Source organism: Staurois parvus, unplaced genomic scaffold (assembly GCF_062004578.1).
Source record: "Staurois parvus isolate SC_StPar_1 unplaced genomic scaffold, SC_StPar_1.0 ptg000275l, whole genome shotgun sequence".
In the NCBI taxonomy this organism is placed as follows: Eukaryota; Metazoa; Chordata; class Amphibia; order Anura; family Ranidae; genus Staurois; species Staurois parvus.
Window position 1 is genome coordinate 1,279,382 of NW_028318071.1, and position 16,571 is coordinate 1,295,952.

A 16,571-nucleotide genomic window follows, 5' to 3' on the forward strand; every position below is an offset into this window, starting at 1 on the left:
TCCCCCCTTACATCAGGTGTCCCCATCAGTGTACAATCCAAATGCACACGTTCCTGCATTAAAAATGGCTGTGTGTATAAGTGGTTGCTGAAGCGACTCTTGGGTGGAACCGAACAGGATCAGCAAGGGAGAATGTCACAAGCACACAGAGGATCACCAATATGGCTCCAAACGTTTTAATGAATGATCACATAGGTACAGCAAGGCAATGTTTCAGAGTCTGGCAGGACCTCTTCATCAGGCATGTGACATGCCTGATGAAAGGGTCCGGCCAGACTCCAAAACGTTGCCTTGCTGTAAATATGTGACCCGTCCACACATTACAGTCCCCCCTTACATCAAGTGCCCCCACACATTAGAGTTGTTCCCACACCCCCCGCCTCTTTCACCCTGTACTCACAGATCACAAACTGCAATGAAGACACCTCTTCCTTCCTCTCTCCAGTCATATGATAAGTCACATGACAAGGGGAGAGTGGAAGGAGGACAGACTGTCTTCACTCCCCTGCAGGGCCATGCTGAGACTGAGGTGCGTTCTCAGTACCAGCTCTCTAACACCCCCTGCAGGCTGTAGGGAGGAGAACACCTAATCCTCCAGCTATCTTAGGGAGCTACAGTCCAGTCTCATTAGGATACATTAGAGGAGTTAGGAATTTTGCATTGGCACAAAAAAAAATTTTCTTACCCCTCACGGTCAAGACGTTCTACATCAGGCACTCTCATGCCAAATATGAAAAGGTTTTCTTCTCCTGCTTCTTCAGCCATCTCTACATTAGCTCCATCCATGGTGCCAATTGTAAGAGCCCCATTCAGCATGAACTTCATGTTTCCTGTACCAGATGCCTCAGTTCCAGCAGTGGAAATCTGCTCAGACAGATCAGCAGCAGGAATTACTGAGGAAAATAAAAGGAGCAAGTCATAATTTCAAGTGAAGCATATTTTCTATCAAATACAAGTGTAAATAAGAACTAAAAGGAAGCATCTCACTGTGCTTATGTGATCGTCATCATTATCATGATGATGATCGCACAGTACAGAAGGTGATGTATGTCTCTATACAGTCTATGGCTGTATCTCTGTACCTCAGAAAACAGAAATTGTAAGCTAACCTGTGCAACGGGTTCCCTCTTTGTTGAATGCCCTCCCACTTCCGGGATACAGCCTCTCCTTCCAACCTCCTCAGTGAAGGAAGGGCTAATCACTCTGCCAGTGAAAGAATCACTCTGCCATTCAAAGGCTGTGAGCAGCCACAGCAGGCCGCCACTGATCAGCATTGCAAAACACAGTGCTGCTTTAACCACCTGAAATAAAAAAGAGTCCCTCTCTGCTCTTCACCTCCTGGCCCCTCTGGTGAACTGATGGGGCCCAGGAAAAATATAATTAATGTTACAGCAGGGCCAGACATACTACGGTATCAGTGGCCCTGGCCATGACTGCTCCCTAGGTGGCAGTGCGCCTTGAGCAGCTGCCTAGTTCGCCTAGTGGTAGTGCTGGCCCTGGTATGGGCACTTCAAAAATCCATTCCTATCTACTGTACTTTCATCAACAGCTATGGTTAAGATTGCACCAAGAGTGGAAAAAGTGAAAAAGGGGGAATTAACCACTTCCAATACAGACACTTTTACCCCCTTCCTGTCCAGGCCAATTTTCAGCTTTCAGTGCTATCACAATTTGAATGACAATTGCGCGGTCATGCAACACTGTACCCATAAGAATTTTTTAGCATTTTTTGAGCCAGATAAAGCTTTATTTTGGTGGTATTTTTTCACCGCTGGGATTTTTATTTTTTTTGCTATGTAAATGAAATGGTCCAAAAATTTAGAAAAAAAGTGTTTTTCTTATAAAAGTTTGCAAATAAATACTATTTCATCATAAATCTTGGCCAAAATGTATTCCGTTTTCTTTTTAGTAAAAAAAAAAAGAACCAAAATTAGTTTAACCAAAAATTATAATTTGTAAACATTTTTTTACATTTTTTATATTATTATTTATGTGTTTTTTTTTTTACATACTGTCACCCTAGCAGTACAGTGCCACCATGTTGACACGGTACTACTTGTGGGGGGTGATGAAGATTTTTTTTTTTACACTGATTGCTTTTACACCCATAAAGGCTGTAAAAACTGTTGGCGCTATATAAATCCTGTATAATATTAAAAGCAATAATTTCTCCTTCTCTCGAGCTGCATTCTTGCAGCCACTGAGAACTACTGTGTGAGCTGTGATTGGTCATATCTTGTCACATGGTACAAGGCTGTTGTGAATAGCCTTGTACCATGTGACCTCTGTGATCATTCATAGATTTCACACGTAGTAAGCAATGATGTCAGAAGTGACATCTTGCTTACTACTCTGCCTGTGATCACTGATTGGCCAATCAGTGATCACATGATCGGGACCTCGCATAGAGGTCCTGTCAGACGATCTGTGTTCCACTGTGTCCGGAGGACACAGCGGGCACCGGATCGCGGTGCTGCCGGGGAGCGCGCACAAGCAGCAAACGGCCCCCCGACCCTGCACTGCCACCGTCCAGCCGTTTATATACAACGGGCGGACGGGAAGTGGTTAAAGGCACTGTGGGTATTCAGTCCATTGTCTGACTGGAGTGGCCTGGGAGGCCAATAACACAGAAGGCAGATAGAAAATCACAATGCATTGATTCCTTTACAGCTGAGAAATTTGCCATATGCTCCACTTTTGGTTAAAAAAATTATTTTTCTAAGGGACTGATTTTTGTCAATTTTCACAAGGACTGCATGCACTGCAAAATGAGGAACATTGATGCAAAATCTGTATTAATGTTAAAAATGTCCCTGTATTGCTGAATTTAGTCTGGTAACATTGATAAAAGCCAAATTAGTGGCTGCAGATGTCTCTCATCAAACAGAGTAGTGGTATTTTGTGTACATGGGGATACTAAAGAGTATCCTTGGTCACCAGTGTCTTTTGGGAACTCCTTAGGTACCATGTGTCATCAAGTGGGTGTTTCCCACCTGCCACAAGCTGCCATTGTGGAAAGGGATTTTGCACAATTACACATGAATTGAAATCATGATGAAATTTTCATTATTCAGAGATTTGGATGTATATTTATGTAACACTACCCCATTAGGGATTGCTGTTGAATTTGGGTGCCCCTATAGACCTGCACAGCCAGTCATTCAGCATTTTCCGCACAAGCTTTCATACGGAGACAGAAACCAGTCCTTGAATGTTGGTTTTGGCATTTATTGAGGGGATTATAACTTGTATAGGGTAAGGGGGTATAGGATGCCCAAAGGAACTGAAATCTGAGGACAACTTCCTGAACTATTCACAAGCTCCTTCTCTGATGCAGTCTCTGTTGGAGTGCTAGCCAGCAGCTCCTAGTTGTACCACCCCAGACCCTAGATGAACTCCTCTTCACCCAGCAATCTGGAGACTTTCTTCCTGAGCAGGGGCTCTGGCTCTTGTTCCTTTAACTGAGGTGAACAGTCAGCAGCAGGGGGCTAATCTGGTTTCCCACCACAGTGTTCCTTCCTCTATCTTCCCAGGGGTGCAGGTGTACTCACTCAGATCCTCTCTTGTACCGCTTGTGGGATGGCTGCTGCTACCAGGCCTATCAGCTGGACTGCTCCTTCCCTGCTATACAGGTGAACTTTCAAGGTAGTCCCAGCCCCTTGCCAAGCCTTCTGTTGGGGACTGGCTGTGGTCCCTCAAGAGTGCAGCCAGCTACTCCTCAGATCCACCCACTGCCTCCAAGACATTCCCCCCGAAAACCTCAGAGAAGGGGGAAATTCTACAGGGGCTGGCCTGCAGAGTCTCTCAGTCCTGACCACAATGTGACCCCTCTGGATATCACACCTGAGCTGCTAACCAGCAAATGGATAACCGTTGGGGTCTAGCTCCCCCTAGCTGCACTAAGACGGTGCTCCATATATTATATACTGTACAATGTACAGTATATATATTTATACAATAGTAACAAATTTAAACAGATTTGAAATACAATATAACGAAAAAACAAATTCATTCATATTCATTTGTTTCATTCAGATGACATGAAATTAATTTTGTTCCATTCATTCTTTCGGTTCCATTTTGTTTTTATTTTGCATTAACATTTTTCATTATTATAAAAAATACACTACATATGAAATGGAAACATATTGCAATAAATACAGTACATGAGCAGTGTAAGCTCCAGGCGCCCACCATCCATGTGTGTAACCCTGTTCTGATTTTCCCCGATGACTGTCCAGAGCCCTGTTCTACCTGGGGACTGGGCGGGTGTGGCACTGGACGCCGTGGCAGCTCCGAGTCCAGGCATCCTCGTGGTGGTCCTGTTGGCCGCTGGGGGCGACGTCAGTGGAGCCCATGTCTGTGTCCCTGGGAGCAGGAGGCAGTGGCACTGGAGGAGGAGACGGTGAGAGTGTCCCTGTGACCACTCATGTGACTACCCAGGTGATAGCCCATGTGATTGTGGGCGTCAATTTTGAAAGTGACAAGCTGTCCCACAGGAAATGGGTGTGGCTTCATTGCTGAAGAAGAGGCAGTGTGTTAAAGGTGATTTATTCTGCACTGAAACAGCAGTCTTGGGAGACCCTGAGACACTCAAGGTTGACTGATACACAGAGACCCCTCACTAACTCATTTGATCTTACTTGGAATCGGGCTCAGAGGCAACAGCTGGAACTGAATATGCTCTCAGATAGAAAGATCCTAATCGGTCGGTGATGAGTTGCCGTGAGTAACGGCGGGACATTTTTAATCTTGGGATACATCTGATGTTATTGCTGCAGTCTAAACGCACTCCTGAGTACTGGGGGGGATGGAGGACTATATTTGCTGGGGTTCTCAGTGGTTTTAAGCAGTTGGTGGAACTGGTTAGACCGCTCCTACTCCTGAAATAACATAATAGAAGAGGTTAAAGTTATCAGAGGAAAACGTCTTCATTGGGTACGGATAATACAGCAGTTGTGAATTGATAGCAAACACAGCGCCAAAGTTTAAAGAGATGAAGAGCAGATCAGCCAAAGGGGGGGGGGGGGAGTAAACCCCCCCCCTCATCCTAGTGCGAATACTAGCACAATAAAGGAAATATCTACCTCTGCAGGAGAAAAGCCTGTAGAATTTAACCCCTGATAAACAACAGGAGAGAACTAGAAAAGGTCATGGGAGACCAATCAAGAATGTCACTAGGGACACAAGAAGCGAACCAGACCAATGATCTGATAAATGTGGATAGTATAACAGACTAAAGTGTTGCAGAACAACAGGGAGCTACGTTACAAATGCCTACAAAAGCTGATATGGCGGAAATGTTTGCAAAATTGGAGATGTCTATGAAAAATTAAATGATGGCAATACGTAATGATCTTGGCCAAATACTGACATGAGTGGAAGAAACACAGGTGAAACTCGAAAAATTTGAATATCGTGCAAAAGTTCATTTATTTCAGTAATGCAACTTAAAAGGTGAAACTAATATGAGATAGACTCATTACATGCAATGCAAGATAGTTTAAACCGTGATTTGTCATAATTGTGATGATTTTGGCTTACAGCTCATGAAAACCCCAAATCCACAATCTCAGAAAATTAGAATATTGTGAAAAGGTGCGATATTCTTGGCTCAAAGTGTCCCACTCTAATCAGCTAATTAGGCCAATGTTTTGCATTGTATTGGTATTGTTCTGTCACATGTTCTGTCCCCCTTTGTAATGTACAGCGCTGAGCGAACTATTGGCGCTTTATAAATACTGTATAATAATAAATAATAACACCTGCAAAGGGTTCCTGAGCCTTTAAATGGTCTCTAAGTCTGGTTCAGTAGGAATTACAATCATGGGAAAGACTGCTGACCTAACAGTTATGGAGGGTGTCAATGATGGTTTTCTGCACAAGGAAGGAAAGCCTCAAAATGTAATTGCAAAAGAAGTTGAATGTTCCCAAAGTGCTGTATCAAAGCACATTAATAGAAAGTTATGTGGAAGGGAAAGGTGTGGAAGAAAAAGGTGCACAAGCAGCAGAAATGACTGCAGCCTGGAGAGGATTGTAAGGAAAAGGCCATTCAAAAGTGTTGGGGACTTTCACAAGGAGTGGACTGAGGCTGGAGTCAGTGCATCAAGAGCCACCACACACAGACGGATCCTGGACATGGGCTTCAAATGTCGTATTCCTCTTGTCAAGCCGCTCCTGAACAACAAATGTCAGAAGCGTCTCACCTGGGCAAAGAAAAAACAGACCTGGTCTGTGTTGATTTGAGGAGCCATGTCATCTGCTAGTGTTGGTCTACCAGGAGATTTTGGAGCACTTCATGCTTCCTTCTGCAAACTAGCTTTATGGGGATGCTGACTTCATTTTCCAACAGGACTTGGCACCTGCCCACACTGCCAAAAGCACCAAAACCTGGTTCAATGACCGTGGGATTACTGTGCTTGATTGGCCAGCAAACTCGCCTGACCTGAACCCCATAGAGAATCTATGGGGCATTGCCAAGAGAAGGATGAGAGACATGAGACTGAACAATGCAGAAGAGCTGAAGGCCGATATTGAAGCATCCTGGTCTTCCATAACACCTAAGCAGTGCCGCAGGCTGATAGCTTCCATGCCACGCCGCATTGAGGCAGTAATTGCTGCAAAAGGGGCCCAAAGCAAGTACTGAGTACATATGCATGCTTATACTTTTCAGAGGTCCAATATTGTTCTATGTACAATCCTTGTTTTATTGACTGCATGTAATATTCTAATTTTCTGAGATTGTGAATTTGGGGTTTTCATTAGCTGTAAGCCATAATCATCACAATCATGACAAATCACGGCTTGAACTATCTTGCTTTGCATGTAATGAGTCTATCTCATATATTAGTTTCACCTTTTAAGTTGCATTACTGAAATAAATGAACTTTTGCACAATATTCAAATTTTTCAAGTTTTACCTGTAGAGGAAAAAATGGAGAAAGAGGCGCTTTTGATTACTAAACTAGAGACACAGGTCGAAGAGGTGCAAAGAGAACAGAGAAAGCTCACATTCAAATTAGAAGATCAAGAGAACAGAGAAAGAAGAAACAATCTATGGATTCACAGTTTACTAGAAGAGTCCTAAGGGGAAGACTTGCGGAACAAAATAAAGAATTAAAGAATGTGCTTAATCCATTGATGGGCAGACCCATAACAGAGCATTTAAAAATGGAGAGTACACAGGATAAGGTGACCGCAAGGAGTGTCAACAGATATGCCCAGAGATGTGATTGTTCGATTCCATCATTACAAGGACAGAGAAAAAATATGGAAAAAGCTCAGAGAGAACCATTACTGGAACAGATGAGGGAGAAAAAAATCCGATAGACAGGCAGGGAAACCTCAGTTATGATTGGGTGGAAAGATGGGAATTTGGAAAGACTGAGATTCCCAGAAGAATTAAGTGACTTTTGTGGAACATTAGATTTACAGGGCATGGACATTGTGGGGTGGTCAGAGGGGTCTACTGAGCGCGCAGGGCCAGGAAAAGAAAAGTTGCAGAAGGTAAATAAAAGGAGAAGGTAAATCGGTGTGGGATGGAGAGGGGGTGACCCCGTTTTTCTTCTCTCTCCCCACTCTCTCTTTCCATACTGAGATTGTAGTTTCTATGTATTGAGAAATTAGGAGGGCCAGATGGGCAGTAGGAATCAAGCAGAAGGTACAGGCGTGTTGTCTGAAGGCTGAATGTGCTGCCAAACTCTAGATTTCCTATGTCGCAAGAAGGAAAGGTGGAATGGGCGTGCATGTTTAGAGCCCCCCCAATATAGGAATCACTAGTGGGAATGTCCCATGACAGATTATAGGCAAAACTTAGGCCCAAGGTTATTGGGGAGGGAGGGGTGGGGGAGATTCTTGAGAGGGAGGGAGAGGGGGATTAGATCTTCTAGCAAATATCTCCTTGCTACAAGAAGGGAAGGAGGGAGGGAAGGGGAGGGAGAATTATACAGGAGATTGCTCCTTACAAAAGTCGATGGCACCATGGGTAGAAGGACAAGAGAGAGTAAGAGAAGAAAAAAAAATAACATATATACTATACAAGAGAGATGGAGGAGGTCAATTTTATGACATAATGTTAAGGGACTGAATATACTGGGGAAAAAAGGCATAAGATCCTCAGAAAATTACAACAATGATCTATTGAAATAGCATTTTTACAAGAAACACATTTATTACAGGAAACAAATGTAAAATTATATCCTAGATATTACTCAACCTGGTATTATGCTATCACCTACTAAGCGGGCTAAAGGAGTGGCAACTAGTATAGCTAAGAATTTGAGATTTAAGTTGGAGGAGAGGCTGGAGGATCCTGAGGGGTGTTTTTTCTTTCTGAAGGGGAGATTACAAGTAATTGAGTGTACATTGGCAAATATTTACTGCCCCAACAGAAACCCGGAGGCCTAACTCAACAATATACTGGGAAGACTTCTGGATTTCAAAATGGGCACATTGATTGTGGCAGGGGATTTTAACATGAATCCTCAGATTGACACAATGTCGCATGTGCAGAGAGAGGGAAGAATAAGTCAGAAAGCAATACAAAGAATGCTATATTAGTGTCAACTAGTAGTAGTAAATCTGGAAGATTAAACATCCCAGACATAGAGACTATACATTCTACTCTCCGGCCCATGCAACATATTCAAAACTAGATTATATTTCTATGGAACATAGACTACTGGAGTCATTGGTTAAAGTCAATATAGTGGTCACAATAATATCAGATCATGCACCAGTTGCAACAAAATTATTATGGGGTAGGGAGCAGGATAAGATAAATACTGTAGGTGGAAGTTAAATGAGACATTCCTTCAGGATCAGGACACGCAAGAGAGAATAAAAAAAAGACAGAGCAGTACTTTGAAAGAAATTAAACCGAAGGAATGTCAGTGGCCACAGTCTGGGAAGCCCATAAGGCATATATCAGGGGAATTCTGATAGCGATTGGGGTAAGAAAAAAAAAAAAGGAATAGCAAAGGAAAATGAATACGCTATTAAGGGAATTACACATGCTGGAACAATCTCATAAAAAGAGAATAACAGTTGACATACAGCAGCAAATAATAAAAAAGAGAGAGGAATTAGGCAATTAAATGGAGGAAGAAGTGAGAAAAACTTTTAATTTGATGGCAAGAGAGAGATATCAGTGGGGGAATAAACAGGGTAAATACTTAATGAGACTACAAAGAAAGAAGAAATCTAGGAATTACATTGAGAAAATTAAGGACGACAATGGAGAACCGGCTTATTCGACCACTAATATTGTGAAGGTATTCAAAAAATGTTATAGTAAATTATATGACATAAACCGGAAACAGTTAAAAGCAGGGGAAGAGGAGAGAACAAGACAGAGGCAAAGGTATTTAAAGGAGGCAAATTTACAGATTTTAGTAGAAGAATGATTAAAACTTCTAGAAAACCCGATAACGCAGGAGGAAATCAAAAGGGCATTGAAGGAGACAGCTGCTAAGAAGAGCCCGGGGCCTGATTGGTATACAGTGCGATATTACAAAAAATTTCAAGAAAAATTAGTCCCCAAATTGAGGGTATACATGAATGCATTAGGAGATGAGGGAGGAGTCATTGCAAGCATATATTAAAAGAGGGGAAAGATGGGACCCAATGTGCTAGTTATCGGCCTATCTCACTGTTAAATGCAGATACTAAATTATTCGCAAAAGTCCTAGCAACTAGATTGAAAGATTTAATGCCAGAGTGGATTAATTTGGACCAAGTGGGATTTGTCCCCGGGAGGGAGGGAAGAGATAATGGGTTAAGGTCATTGCTCCTTATACAGAAAAGTAAGAGAGGAAAACCCCCTGTATTGGTCTTGTCAGTTGATACAGAGAAGACTTTTGATAGGGTAGATTGGGGCTTTATGCTAGACACGTTGGAGATCCTTGGAATTGGGCCAAAGATGAGAGAGTGGATGGGAAAGCCTTACAGCCAACCTTCAGCTGCAGTAAAGGTCAATGGTTTGCTATTAGAGTTTTTTTAGGATGTATAACGGGACAAGACAAGGGTGTCCGCTCTCACCTCTGTTGTTTGTTCTATCCTTAGAACCCCTCTTAGCAGCAGTAATAAACAGTATAGATATAAAAGGGGTCTAGATAGGGGAGATAGAACACAAAGTGGCAGAGTATGCGGATGATATGCTGTTCAATGTGGCTATTCTTAGGTTGACATTACCTAACTTAGTGAAAATAATTAATTACTATGGAGAGATGTCAAACCTAAAAATTAACCCGGTAAAAAAAAAAACTTATATAAAATAAATTATATCCCACTAATAAACGAGATAAAGGAGGAACTGAGAAGATTAGCGGTAGGACTTGGATAGGACGAATAAACTTGATAAAAATTATAATTGTCCCAAAACATCCTATATAAATTCCATTTGTTGCCAGGAGCCTATTTTAAAATAATTAAAAAAATGATATTGAGATATATTTGGGGAAATAAAAAAACAAGAATAAGCTATGAAATGTTATGTAGGGACAAGGATAAGGGGGGTTTAAGTGTGCCTGATTTTAAGAGATACTATCATGCAGTGTTACTTTCACGTATTTTTGATTGGACATATAATGCACTAAGAAAAAGTTGGGTGAATATAGAAAACACATTAAGTGGGACGCAATTGGATAAGATAGTTTGGATTCCACATCAATACAGTATATTAGGAGAAAGTACAAGCACTAATACACAAATTGCTATTGGGGTATGGGATACGATTCATAAACAAATGGGATGAGAGTTTAACTCTATGTTTATGCCGTTGGTAGACACAGATTTCTTTCCTCCAGGGAGGGAAGATATCTCAGGTAAATGGATAAGAAAAGGGAACGCACAGTTAAAGAATATCACCTATTGATATATGTATCAATTCTGTATCATAAGTAATTATAAAGTTATAGACTCATGAATAGACATAGTGCAAATGTGAAAATATGGTCTGGTCCATAGCGGATAAGTAGGTGTGAGAGCCGAAGCAGAAGCCTCTTGCATCAATCTCTCCCTTAGGTGGTTTCTGATTGTTTTCCCCAGGAGAGTCTCTGTCCTTTAAATCTTGGATGACTGATAGAGACACCAGCTGCCTTAACTTTATTCAGAATGAGAGACTATGCCCATTGGGGGAACTTAGGGAGATATATAGTAAGTTTCCATTGCATGCCTGAAGATATCAGCATCTACAACATTTTTGTATCGCCCACCTAAAGGGCATCAGAGCGGCAGATTCTCTTACTGGCTTTGGATCTCTATGGCTCAAGCAGCCCATTGATAGAGGTCTGTTATCTATCTCTTATAAATCAGTGAACAAACATGATGTCACTACAGGCTTCAGATTCCTTAGGGAAAAAGCAAGAGTTAGATTGCCCCTTCACAAATTTACAGACACGTAATATGCTAAGACTGGCACATACCTCCTCTATTTGTACCAAAATACAAGAGACTAATAATAAGCTTATGTCAAGATGGTATAGGGTCCCGAAGATGTTGACTGTTGAATATGCTTCAATCTCGGACAGGTGCTGGCGGGGCTGCAGTTTACAGGTATCTCATACCCATATTTGGTTGGACTGCCCTAAGATTAGGTTGTTTTGGGCCTAGATCAGGAATTTAACATCTGAAATCACTGCTATTTTAATTCAGGACAAACCTGTACAGTACCTTCTTTATGGCACTCGAAACTCCATCAGGGCATATAGGAAGAGCATAATCCCCCATCTGTTATATGTTGCTAAGGGGATAATCCTGTTTTTTTTTTTGGAAAAAAAATGTATGCAAAGGAGCATGGAAGAGCTGTTGCCCATAATGGGCATGGTATTAACACAGCCCCAGATGATCCACATTGGCTTACAATTGATATGATCCAGAAATATTTAGAATAAAGGTGAATAAAGCACCTGGACCAGATGGCATACACCCACAGGTCCTTAACCACCTCCCGCCCGCCGTATAAGGTAATGACGGGCGCAGGGCAGTTCTCTTGTTCTGGGAGGACGTCATATTATGTCCTCCCACTCTAACCGCGCATGCACGGCGATCGGTGGTGTGCTGTGTCCCTCGGACACAGCGGATCACCGATCAATGGAAAGAGCCGAAGATGTCAGCTTGGTCATGTGACCAGCTGTGTCAAATCACAGCTGATCGCATGTAAATAGCGAAATGCCAGTTATCGGCATTTCTCTCCTCACGAGCTGTCATGCTGACAGCTCGTGAGGAGTGGAGAGCCGGTAATCGGCATCCCTCAGAGGGGACATGTACACTGATCATCAGGGCACTGATGGTCAGTGTGCCCTGATGATCAGTGTAGCCCCAGCAATGCCACCTGTCAGTGTCCATCAATGCCAGCTGTCAGTGCTCATCTACTCCACCTGCCAGTGCCCATACGTGCCACATCAATGCCATATATCAGTGCCTACCAGTGCACATCGATGCCACATCAGTGCCCATCTGAGCTGCTTTTCAGTGTCACCCATCAGTGCCATCCATCAATGCCAGTCAGTGCCACCTGTGTGCATCAGTGCTGCCTATCAGAGCCCGTTAGTGCTGCCTATCAGTGCCTCCTATCAGTGCCTCCTATCAGTGCCAGTCAGTGCCTCCTATCAGTGCCGTTCAGTGCCGCCTGAGTGCCAGTCAGTGCTGCCTATCTGTGCCACCAGTCAGTGCTGCCTATCAGTGCTGCCTTTCAGTGCCCATCATGCATCACGCCTGTCAATGCCCATCAGTGCCACCTACCAGTGCCTCCTTATCAGTGCCCATCAGTGCCACCTATCAGTGACCATCACTGAAGCCTCATTAGCGCACATCAGTGAAGGAGAAAAATCACTTATTTACAAAACCTTTTTTTTTTCAAAATTTCCAGTTGTTTTTGGTTTGTTTAGCAAAAAAAAAAAGGTGATTAAAAATCACCAAAATAGAGATTGGGGGTGGAGCCTGAACATGGCGGCACGGGAGAGTGTGCTGTAAGCACTCCTCGATAGCCTCCCCCGAATATCCTCCCTAAGTGTCTCCCTCAGAGAGACCAGCTGCACCGGAGGGTGAGCTGAGACTCACCCGGTTGAAGAGGGAAGCTTTGGTGGCGAGCCTGGCGGGATCCCGGAGAGAGACGACCGGGAAGTTCCCTGGGAATCCTCACGGCGGCTGCAGAGAAGAAGCAGGAGCAGGGTTGCCAGGGAGACGGACGGAGCGGCGCAGCGGTGAAGACACGTGGGCAGCAGCAAAGGAGCTCTGGGAGCTTCAGGAGAAGGAGAGGAGAGACTGCTTGTCAGCTTGACGCTCCAACACTCGGCGTCTGGGTGAGCTGGTGGACTGGTGGAAGGGGGAAATGCAGCCACACTACCTCCAAACTACACCATCCCCAACTTCAAATCCCCTCAAATCCTCCAATTGACATATCAGCAGGATAAACATACATATATAAAAGAGACCCATAGGAATCCCCCTAAGAGAGCACGGCTACAGGAGAGGACTGCACTGAGAAAGACACTCCAACGTAGATGGTGAGTGATAACTGTGATAACTGTGGGGTTTTTTGCAACTCTTTATGCATTATTTATAAACTGGATTTATGTTCTTGAACCTGATTTAAATTGGATCTCCTGGTGCCTCTAAAAAAGACATTTTACCAAGCATTGAGTCTGAAATAAGGATATAGGGGATTCCTAGGGAGGGTCTGAAGACCTGGAGGAGTGAAAGAGGAGTTCCGAAAGTAAAAAGTAAAGCATTAAAGATCAACATGAAAGGGAAAAATACTAAAGGGAGTGGGTCCAAGAGTTCCCAATCTAGTACGATTAAAAAGTATGTAACACAGGGAAATTTGACCCCAGAAAGAACGTTGGGAGTGAATGAAAAAAGTGAGTTGGAAATAAGTCTGGATAACAGCCCGAGACTATCCCTGGGACCGGTATATAATAGTCAACAATTAAAGGAAGGGTTTGAATCAAGAGATTTTGAAAGAGACCTGCAAATACCTAATAAAAAGGAAATGGCGGAGATGTTCAAAAATCTGGAAAAATCAATAAAGCAAGAGATGGGGACAATTCAGGAAGAATTGCAGCAAATGTTAACTAGGGTGGAGGAAATGGAGGAAAAGGTTCAAATTCATTCCCAAGTTGTCCCAAAATTAGAGAAATGGATAAAAGAAGATAGAAAAGAACAGAAAAGACTGCTTTTTATGATGGAAGAACAAGAAAACAGAGAAAGGAGAAATAATCTTAGAGTAAGAGGAGTCCCAGAGTTGACAAAGGGGGAAGATTTAAAAGAACTGATTGACAAAATCTTGAGTTCCATAATGGAAAAACCAGACGTGGAGACGTTTAAATTGGATGGAGTCTATAGGATAGGAAAATATCAACAAGAAAAAAGATTTGAAAGACCAAGAGATATAATTGTTAAATTCCATGACTTTGTAGATAAAGAAGAGATATGGAAAAAGATCAAAGGAAGAACAAGTATCGTATATGGTGGGAAAGATATTCAAATTTTTGCAGATCTAACAGCAGAGACTCTGAGAAGAAAGAGATCACTGAAACCCCTATTAGAACTGATGAAAAAGCATAATGTGAAATACAGATGGGGTCGTGCAGTGAGTTTAATCGGTTGGAGAGACGGAATCACAGCAATATTAAGATTCCCAGAAGACATGGAAGATTTTTGTGATAAACTTGGTCTGCAGAGACTAGTGATACCGGGTTGGGAAGTGGAGGAGGGAGAGTTATGTACTTTTGGTGAAGGAGAGTGGCAGCTGGTAAGAAGAGGAAACAGAGAGTCAATAGACAAGGAGACACTGGGGAGGAGGGGGGGAAGGTGAGCGGTCATGGGTGGAGCCGAACCCCTAGGGAGGGATCAGTGGAGGATCATGATCCAAAGGCAAAGGAGGCCTGGGGGGAGGGTATGGGGAGGGAGATGGAGGGGGGGGGGTGGAGGGGAGGGAGAGAATTGGGGTGGGAGTGGGGATAGAGGTTTTTAAAACTGACATCTTGTATGAAAGGAGAGGCATGGGGAAGGGGAAGAGGAAAGGAAAGGGTAAAATAGGAAGAGGACAAATAAAATATGGAGGAAATACGCTTTGCAACCCATATTGTAAATGGATTAAATTGCCCAGGTAAAAGATTTAGACTATATAGAGAACTACAACATAGAGAGGCCTCAGTTGTCTTTTTGCAGGAAACACATCTAGAGTTAAAAAAAAATATCAAGTTAAACTCTAGACAACACCCGACATGGTATTACGCAGATTCCCCAGTTAAGAGAGCTAAAGGTGTAGCTATAGGATTTGCAAGAAACATTAGATTTGAACTGGAAGATAGAAAGACGGACCCGGAGGGGAGGTTTCTGTTCTTGAAAGGTAAACTACAGGACATAGAATGCACACTTGTAAACATATATTGCCCTAATAGGAAGCCAGAGAAGTTTTTGAAAGGGGTTATGAGAAGATTGATGGACTTTGGAAAGGGATATCTAATAGTGGCGGGAGACTTTAACATATGTATGGATCCACAAATAGATACAACATCTAGAGCACAGAGAGGGGAAAATAGGTCCATAGGATTATTGAAAACGGTGATGAAAGAGTGCCAATTGGTGGATAGCTGGAGAATTGTTAACATGAGAGATAGAGATTATACTTTTTTCTCTAGTGTACATAGGACATACTCTAGATTGGACTATATTTTGGTGGACCATCGACTTGTTGAGGATCTGGTTAAAGTAAAAATAGAAGCAATAACTTTCTCGGACCATGCACCCGTAGTATTGGAATTAAGATGGGGAGGGAAGGTGTCAGGAGGCCTATCATGGAAGTTGAATGAGACACTCCTCATGGATCCAGATATTGACCGGAAGATCAGGGCAGAAATAGAGAGGTTCTTTGAGGAAAATGAAACAGGGGATGTATCACTAGCTACAGTGTGGGAGGCACATAAAGCATATGTAAGAGGAATCCTTATAGCAATTGGGGCAAAGAAGAAAAGGGAAAGACGAGAGAAGATCAGTGGGCTTTTGAAAGAAATAGCTGAGATGGAACTCCTACATAAAAATAACATAAGAAAAGATATAGAGCAAAGAGTGATAAAAAAGAGGGAAGAATTAGAGAAGGTAATGGAGGAAGAAAAAATGAGAACTTTTAATAAGATCAATGGTGAAAGATATAGATGGGGAGACAGATCAGGAAAATATCTGATGAGAGCCCTGAGGAGAAAGAAGAATAGGAACTATATAGATAAAATAAAAAACTCCAAGGGAGAGTTAGTCCATTAAACCAAAGACATTGCAAAGGTATTTAAAGATTACTACAGTAAATTATATAATATTGCCCCCAAGGATGATATAAATAAAGATAAAATGATAAATACTGAAAAAAGAAGGGATTATTTAAGAAATGCAGGATTACCAAAATTAAGTGAAGAACTATTAAACTCTTTAGAATCCGAAATCACACAGGAAGAACTAAACATAGCATTAAAAAGCTTTAAGACGGGAAAAAGCCCAGGCCCAGATGGATATACCGTGAGATATTATAAAAAATATGGTGATTTACTGATACCCAAGCTCAAGAGATATATGGA

At 42.4% G+C, this 16,571-nt stretch overlaps 1 protein-coding gene across 1 annotated transcript in view; it reads right to left on the minus strand.

Moving 5' to 3' along the window:
• Nucleotides 1–16,571, minus strand: part of PYGM (glycogen phosphorylase, muscle associated) — a 580,472-nt gene that overhangs the window by 75,317 nt on the left and 488,584 nt on the right. Inside the window, exon 17 of the mRNA XM_089681655.1 lies at nucleotides 686–893. Coding sequence (XP_089537781.1) covers nucleotides 686–893 — 208 coding nt within the window. The remainder of the gene's footprint in view (nucleotides 1–685; nucleotides 894–16,571) is intronic.